This window comes from Dipodomys merriami, unplaced genomic scaffold (assembly GCF_024711535.1).
Source record: "Dipodomys merriami isolate MVZ:Mamm:240054 unplaced genomic scaffold, mDipMer1.0.p SCAF_21, whole genome shotgun sequence".
In the NCBI taxonomy this organism is placed as follows: domain Eukaryota; kingdom Metazoa; phylum Chordata; class Mammalia; order Rodentia; family Heteromyidae; genus Dipodomys; species Dipodomys merriami.
Window position 1 is genome coordinate 5,221,172 of NW_027203493.1, and position 9,487 is coordinate 5,230,658.

The following is a 9,487-nucleotide window of genomic DNA, read 5'->3' on the forward strand; positions in this document are numbered from 1 at the left end:
TAATACTAGAATTTTCCAATGATTTGTAGTAGTATAAACCATTTATTCTATGAATTTACATATTTTATTATTTGCTCAGTCCATATTATTTACTAAACTATTATTACTACTATGCACATAGTATAAAATAAAAAAGAACAGCAACATAGAAGGGTATGTCATTTAGGTAAGTTTTCATTAAACTCAAACAACAAGGCATAATTTTTGCATATGTCCTGTGCATTTACAGGGAAAGCATAACATGTTGAAATTTTATTTATAAAAAATATTCTCTTTAGGCCTAAATAACATTGGAGAGCTAGAGTTGGTATACTATATAGTCTGGCTGAGTAATTTCAGAATAAGGTTTCAATATATAAAAAATATATGGTAAGTTGCATGGCATTCCATTCTGAGTTGAGAATGTAATGTTTCCCTTATAACTATGAAAAGACAAGATGGTAGGTGACATCAACCCTTTTAGATTCCAAGTCAATGTATGACACTATGTTTTAAGGAATAATTTTCTCAATGCTGCAATCACCTCCTTGTTCCTCAGGCTATATATCAGCGGATTCATCATGGGAGTAACAATGGTATAGAAAAGAGATAGCAATCTGTCAGTTCCTGCAGAATGATTAGATTTGGGCCTGAAATAGGTAATGCTAGCAGACCCATAAAATAAAACTACAACTATCAGGTGAGAAGAGCAGGTGGAGAAGGCCTTGCCCCGTCCTTGGGCTGTTGGCAACCTTAGAATGGTGGAAATGATTTTGCTGTAAGAAGCAAGGATCAGCAGAAAAGGAACTGCAGCCACTAACATGACCACTACATAGACAGACAGTTCGTGTACAGATGTGTCTCCACATGCCAGTTTCATAATGGGGGGTATGTCACAGAAGAAGTGGTCGATGTGGTTAGATTGGCAGAAATGTAGGGAGAATATCTGGCAGGTCTGTCCTATCTGTACTGGAATTCCACTGAGCCAGGATCCAGTGGCTAGCTGAATGCATTTCATCGGGGTCATGATCAGAGGATAGTGGAGAGGGTGACAGATGGCCACGTAGCGGTCATAGGACATCACAGCCAGGAGGAAGCACTCAGTGGTTCCTAGGATGAGGAAAATGCACAACTGGATGGCACAGGCCAGCAGAGGCATGGTTCGGTCCTGAGTCCAAATGTTAACCAGAATCACAGGCAGAGTGACCGATACATAGCAGATTTCCAGGAAAGAAAAATTAGCCAGGAAAAAATACATGGGTTTCTGTAGGGCAGGGTTAAGTCTGGTAATTATAATTATGAGGCTATTCCCGAGAAGGATGATTATGTAAATAATGAAGAACACTCCAGATAGGAACCCTTGGAGGTTTGGAAGGTCAGAGAAGCCCAGTAGGAGAAATTGCTTCACTGTGGAAACATTGTCCTCAGGTTTGATAGCTTCAGGGAACATCTGTGGAAATGATTTAATCAGAAGTACAATTCACTTCTCTGTTCTCAGTGCTTATTTTTACAAGTATGATCCAAGGAAAGTACATTGTTTATCTTGTATTTGCTTGCTAGACTGGAGTGCTAAATGCTCTAAAATTATAATACCTTGTTTTATCACATCTATAATTTGGGTGCTCTAAAATTATAACTTGTTTTTCTCCATTAATCACTAATGATATGGAAAATGTGAGTCTTCTTTCATCCTTTCAAAATATTATCTTTACTTTTAAGGAGATATATCAAATTATACTATTTATTTAGAACATCCAACTCTCCCAGACTGAAAATCAATGTTCAATACAGCAATCAGTCCTTCATTTTTACTGTTATTCCTCAATTCAGTTTTCTATTAGCATCAACACCAAATTTATTTCAGTGTTCAAATAAATATTTTATATGGCATCTCATATTTTGTTAAAAGAATACACCTAATTTTGACTATAAAAACAGGGGTTATACCGTGGGAGAGGGACATACAAAGCAACAAAGAAATCATCTTATAAATATGTTAGAAACAATAGCAAGAAAGAAAAAACATTTGAGTCCTTATCTTGGGTTTCATTTCACCTAACATCAACGTATCTGACCATTTCTGCTTGTCTCAGACATATACTAGTTATTGTAAATAAGAGAAACCATGGGACCTACGTTTCTTAACTTCATATAATTTCCAACTCTTTCCATTTCCTAACAAATGGGACAATGTCATTCTTTCTGATGGAGGCATAGAATTCCATTGTGTATATATACCACATTTTCTTGATCCATTCATCTACTGAAGGGCATCTGGGTTGGTTCCATATCTTAGCTATGGTAAATATTGCTGCAATAAACATAGTTGTGCTTTAGTATGGTCTTGTGTGTGATCATTCAGGTAAATGCCCAAAAGTGGGATTGCTAGATCATAGGGGAGCTCTATGTGGCGTCTTTTGAGGAATCTCCATACTACTTTCCCAAGTGGTTGAACAAGTTTACACTGCCACCAACAATGCAGTAGGGTTCCCTTCTATCCACATCCCCTCCAGGATCTGTTGTTATTAGAGTTCTTGATTATAGCCATTCTAACTGGGGTGAGGTGGTATCTCAGTTGTTTTCACTGTACTTGATGTTGGTATAATTTGGGGAGGGGAAGGGAAAAAACAAATTGTTTAAATAGGGATACAAGTGGAATTGTACAATGAGTTGTACAAGTCGTTGTGTTGAAAAATGAACTTTACAACTTTGGCGGGGGATATGGGAGGGCAGGGATGGTAAGGGGAAACAAAAAAGGAGGCAACAATGCTTGATAAGAAATGTACTCATTACCTTGCTCATGTAATTGTAACCCCTCTGTACGGTATTTTCACAATAAATAACTTATTAATAATAAATTTTTGAAAAGATAGGATTTTAGAAGAACATTATAAAAAATAAAACATTAAAACATGGACCAGTTATTACAAAAAGTTTGACTATAATTCTGCTTGAGTATTTCCAATGTATGGTTCAATTTTAATGTTTGGCAAAAATGGACCATTTATTATTACAAATTCTATTATTTAGTATTATTTTAATAAATAATATTGTTATTATATAACAATAACAAAAATATTATATCTTACTCAATACGGTATTAAGTATTCACCTAAATTAAATTGTTTGCATTACAATGTAATGTCTAGGAAGTTAGCAAGGATAACCTATTAGGTTTTACAGAAGCAAGAATAGTAAATCTTCCACATTTTCTTTCAAGGTAGCTCAGAAAGCAATTCTAACTAGAACACGTACACCTGAATTATGTGTTTATCATGGAGAACTAGTATATCTACAACTTATCTCTTTGTCCTAAATCAATACTTTTCTCATAATTACTGCTTTTTGCTTACCTTATTTATCTCATTTTGTCATTTCCATTGTGTGGGTATATGTGGGTTCATGTACATGACTCTATTGGAGTGTTATTTATAGATTTTTATTACACTTCTTATTGTTACTGGATAAATATCTCTAGAGTTAGAGTATAAATTTATTTTGCTTTCACTGTTTTATTTGTAGTACTGGACACATTCTTTCACAGAATTTAATCTATCAGCATCCTGTTAAAATTGAGTCTTTAAATTATTTTCTTCAGTGAAGTAATCCTCAAGTTGTAATACTTTTTAGCTAAATTAAGGCCTCACTCTTAGGTTCAGATTAAGCTGGTTTTACCTGTGCATCAGCATGCATGATTTTAGGGTTGGCTTGTCCAAGTCAGGAGATGTGGGAACTGTTGTCACTGCATTCATAAACATGAAGAAGTGGCTTTTCCTGAATCTCAGTACCGTCAAGGTCACATCCATATTATGGGATAAATGGTTTGAAATTAAAAGGAACTAATAATATAAAGGAGACACTCCTGCAACCATGCATTACGACTGTTAAAATCTGGACATGCATCAACTTATTAGCTTCAAATACTCATATACACATGCACATATATAAGCCTACAAATATATATTCATATACATATGCATATACACAAGAGTCAGCTACAATGTATTTATAGGTTGCATATCTGAAGAAGTTTCTGTTTTTGAATATTATATTGTCCTTTAGATTTTGCTAGACAAAAAACAAATGTTCTTAAACTCTCCCATAATTTTGTTAATGTGTTGATTAACATTTTGATTTTAGGGACTGTTTAAATGCTATATCTTCATCTCATCTAGGAGAGATAGGGGGTTAGTAGAGAGAGAAGAAATAGGAAATTAATTCTTTCTATGAAAAAGAATTTTGAATTCATGCTCTATGAAGTCATGATATAAAGTATGTCCATATTTTAGCATTGCAAAATACATGCATGTATTGTCATATAAAAAGGTAGCAAATGAACATGCTCTTATGATTTCAAAAATGACCACAAATCAGTAATTAATGAGGTTATTGTGAAGTTACTATTTCAACTTTAAAAAAAGTATCTTAAATATTAAACTGTCCTCTGATATTTTAATATATTTTAATTATATTTTAATCACACTCATTTCAATGATTCAATATAGATAATATATGGATTATTCAATATAGATAATATATATGCACAATATTTGAAACAGGATAGACTTTGAATATAGAAGAGTAGATTAGAAACTAATTTCAATAACACTCATTATAATTGTGCTCATTAGTTATATGCAATTGCTTTTATGAATTATCTCCAGACTTCATATGTACAAAATAATTAAATGTAAGATAAAGACATAGTAATAAATTAATATTTCACTGATATTAATGACAAAATGATGTTCATCTATGAGCTTTTTATTTCATAAAGTATTTATAATTTGGGAGTCATGTGACCATGTATTGATAATATTGATAAAACATAATATTGATCTATATCAGTTTTTAGAAACTGGAAACATAAATGATTTTCTTTAAATTTTCTGTAATTGGATGATATTATACAATCCAAACCTACAGTTAACTGCAGAACTAAACTTGTTTTAGACAGAATGAGGTCACGCTTACCTATTTCAACCAGGATTAAATGAAATACTTAGCCTTTATTGACTTCATAAAGTATGTAAAAGTAAAAAGATTTGTTTTAAGATCAGGCAAATTGCGTTACGTGAAATGGTATCTTAAATGTATTTTTGTGAGAACAAAAGATGTTCTTTATGTACAAAGTCTTCTTTGCCCTGGGGATCACCAACTCCTATCCCATGTCACCTTCTAATTGAACTAGGCCATTCTGCCTGTCACTCAGGGAGTTTGGCACCACAACCAAAATGTGTATAGCCCTAATATTAGCTTTATTATTTCTCAACCTTGCTTTTTCCTTGTGATCAAAAAAGTCAGGGAAGGAGTGGGTTGAAGTGGAAGACGAGAATGTTGGCACTGATCAAGAAGCATTGTATTCATAAACTGGTTGGTTAAACAGTGACTCTTGTATATTAGTGCTTTAAAAATAATTAAACCAAATATATAAAAACAGACCTTCAAAATATGAGCATCCAATTAAAATACCCTTTAATATGATGAAATTATGCAATATCTTAAACTAGAATCACTGAACACTGAGATATCAGTGTTGTAAATTAGTCCAAACAGTTTTCTGATCTCCAACATGAAGTTTTTACTCCACAAACACACGCTAGCCAGGCTGAGACTATCATCCCCCAGAATATGGATGAGGAGATGAAGTAACATACAGGCACTCTTACTTATTCCCTTTTAGGTATACAAACTGCACAATTCTCACATACCTCTTCCTGTAGACTTTAATCACTAGTATGTACCAAGCTGGAAGAAAGGTGACAAAAGGTTAATGCCCTGAAGAACTGCCACAAACCCAGGTAGGACTCACTATTTCCTTTAATAACAGTCCTCAGCTGTTTAAGTATAAGTTGAAAGTAGGAACTATATCAAATGAGCAATCCAGGACTATATCCAGAATTCACTATCCTCATTCATTTTCAATGCCTATTACATAATAAGTAAAGATGTGTTCCACCCACAGAAACAGGTGGACACATGCTTACAAAATTCATTGGCAGACCATGTGTACTGAAGTCTCAGGAAACAGGAATAGATGGATATAGGTTGCAATATTAATGAATGGATAAAAATGTATCTTAGGAGTATCATGCACACATATCAATAGCTGTCTTCATTCAAGGGTCAGATATTTAATCACTTATTTTGATTCTACTTCATTGTTCTTTCAACTGTTAATATGTAATTGTAGCAGCATTCATAAGAGTTTTAATCTGAGTTTTAATAAAGTTTAAACATGTTAGACAACTTCCATTTGATTATCTATTTGTTTGTTTGGATTATATTAGTTTTATTAGGTGTGTTGCATCTCTACATGTGATTATTTGACTCATTTATATCTTTTGGTAGGTTGTTGATCCAAATATTTTGTATATTCTTCTATTCAGATCTTTCTTCCTTTAAAGTCAGGATTTGGTAATTCATTGTATAATTCTGCTCACTTTTTTCTATATGAGTGATTTTTAATTGTTTCCTGGTCTGTATTTTCATTCTTTCCAAAGTGTCAATATATGAACAAATACTTTATATTTTGATGCATATGTATATTATTTAATGGATTATATCTTGGAAATTTACAGCTCTTGTCTAGTCGAAGTCACAAAGAATAACTCCTATATTTCATAACAATACTATAGGATGAACTTTTAATTCTATTCTAATGTTAATTATGAGTCATTTTTGTATAAGTATGAATTTTAAGATATACTAGTTTCTCCATATGTACATGGTGATGTGTGTGCATGTTTTCAATTCTTCCAAAGTAATTTTTATAAAATTTTCATTACTGGTGTCAAATGTTCTCAAGTCAAAAATAATAATATCATCAAACTTACTCAATTGTAGAATAGGTTGGGAAAAGTGATAAAATATGACAAATTTTCCAGTTGCAGCCATTCAAAAAATCCAGAAAACACTCACATTCTACTACATTTTAGAGGATGGCCAACCATACCATCTCTCAGCTACAATGGGATCTGCCAACAATGTGCAGACCATAAAGATGGGCAGCAATGTATTCACTGCTAAAACCAGGTTACTTAAAATTTTCTATCATCCTTATCAAAACTAAAAACTACATCACTGGGAAGCATTAATAAAAGAACACTATTCAAGTGATCCTTTCCTTTCCATATTAAATGTATGAGTTCAGAACAGAATGCAAACAATACTGGAATGGGACACAAAAACTACCTGGATAAATCCCCATGTATTTGCAGTGATCTGATAGACTGAGTCAAAGAGTAAGTGTGCAACACAATCCAGAGAAGTCAAGAGAGGTAACCCGCAGGTCTAATAAGTTATTATTTATTTTGTTTTTATTTGAAAAAAATGCTAAAAATACAGTTATATAAGTCAGGCAAAGAGTAAAAATGAAGGTTTTAAAATGGTTTTTATTACAAAGGTGTGTACTGAAGGGTTACAGCTGCATAAGTCATGTAATGAACACATTTCTTTTTGAACAGTGTTACTACTTCCCTCCTTTTCTCCCAGTAATTTTTCCTTCTCCACTCTCCTTCCTTGCAAGTTGCATAGTTTATTTGCAACATAGTGTCTAGTGAGGATCACTGCTGAGTTAGTTCAACCTTTGTCTATCCATTTCTGTACTTCTTGCCTAAAGATTTTAAAATTTGAAAACATCTTGCTAGTTGCCCTCACCTATATCAGCAAAGAGTCAAAGATTTTCCTGCCTCCACACATGTAAGCTGAACTTCACCAGTGGTCTGTGGAATTACATTGATCAATGCGATTATAGAGGGCAAGTCAGTCTTCTAGGTATAAAAAAGATAATTAAAAGTTTCTTTTAACAAAAATTGCCATGCAGAAACCCCAACAACTAAAAAGCACAAGGATCAGGGACTCAACAATGATAAACAAAGTAATAATAACTGTGATTGGGGATCAGTAGAATGTAGAATTCCTTTCATTTTCATTTTAATTTTTTTCTTTAATTTTTAAGTTGCTGTTTTTCCATAAAGTATTTCATATGTACAAAGAAGCTGTAAAGCGTGATAATGTACAAAGAAGACAGCAGAAAAAATTCATAAGCAATGGAAATGCTTGTTTTGGAGTGAATTATCAGAGATGACCAGAACCTTCTACTTCTGTACAGCCCTAATTTTCAGACCAGAAATATTTTCCAGGTGGACTAGTTGAAGGGATACTAGCATACTTTTTCCTTCTGCTAAAGTTTGTTTAATAGGACAAAAGTTTATATTTGGATATTAGAAGACAGACAACACTAAAAATTATATCACAGAATAAGATATCACTCATTAACAGGTTTTGAATGGGAGAATTTTATTTCTAGCTATTCATCTAACAAAGTATAGTGCAATTATATTAAATGTCTATGAGCATATATATATATATATATATATATATATATATATATATATATATATATATGAGCTAACTATTAAATGCAAAGGACAATAATCCAGTCAATACATGGGGGAAATTAACAGAATAGAAACTTTTTGAAAGAAGAACAAACAGCCAATGAATACATGAAGAAATGATCGACATCCTTAAAATGAAGTAAAAAGGAAAAGTATAGATGACAGAGCATGTGTCTATTTGATTACGTAGGTATGAATGATAAATAATTTCATTTTATACTCATTACAATTGAGTTAAGCTTGAACTGATCCTCACCCTGCTATGCTTAAGAGTTTATTTTTTGTTAAGTTTTGTTTTCTTACACTCAACTGCCGTAAATGATAGCAAAGAGAGTCTGGGCTGCTCTCATGGAAGCTCTAATGGCAATTTGGTTTCTTCTCTTCCTGCTTGCTATGCCCTGATGTGCAATGGTACCGAAGGGTTTGCTGGAAATTTGCCTGTCCTTTCCGTTTGCATATCTGAATGTGAGGAAATTAGATTTCTTGTCCAGTGCTTCGTCCTTGGTTCCACCTGCTGAAGAATAATGAGGCTTGCTGGCCAGTGCACGTATGGATAAGAGAGAGTCACACTGATGATCCAAGCATAGGCTCTGCAGCCCTAAAAATCTTGTATCAGCATCTTCAATGGCTGAAAATTTGAATTGTTTTCCCTAGATTAAGCAGTGAGTTTTCACATGTTAATATGTGATTTTTTATTTCACAAAGAGTAAGCAATTGTATTGTTGTGAACATTCACTGTCCCCAGATATTTCTTCAATCAAGTCCGGTGCTCTACCACTTGAGCCACACCTCAACATCTTATTTTTTATATATTTTTATTGTAAAAATATTGTACAGAGGGGTTACAGTTACATGAGCAAGGCAATGAGTACATTTCCTGTCAAGCATTGTTTTTCCTCCTTTTTCCCCTACCATCCCTTTCCTTCCCTCCTCACCATCCCAACTCCCCCTGCCAAAATTGTAAAGTTCATTTTCAACATAGTGTCTTGTACATCTCATTGTTACAATGAGACAACCTGTATCCTTGTTTCAGTATTTTGTTATTTACCTTCCCCTCCCCAAATTAGAAAAGCGTATATACAAGATGCAGGGCATCAATATCAAAT

General features: G+C 33.3%; 1 protein-coding gene across 1 annotated transcript; it reads right to left on the reverse strand.

The window, feature by feature from the left end:
* Nucleotides 1-484: 484 nt before the first annotated feature.
* Nucleotides 485-1,438, reverse strand: LOC138833648 (olfactory receptor 10AG1-like; the record flags this gene model as incomplete). Its single annotated transcript, XM_070031932.1, has 1 exon — nt 485-1,438. A coding segment is annotated over one exon (954 nt), but the record flags the coding sequence as incomplete, so codon positions are not given.
* Between the last annotated feature and the right edge of the window lie 8,049 nt (nt 1,439-9,487).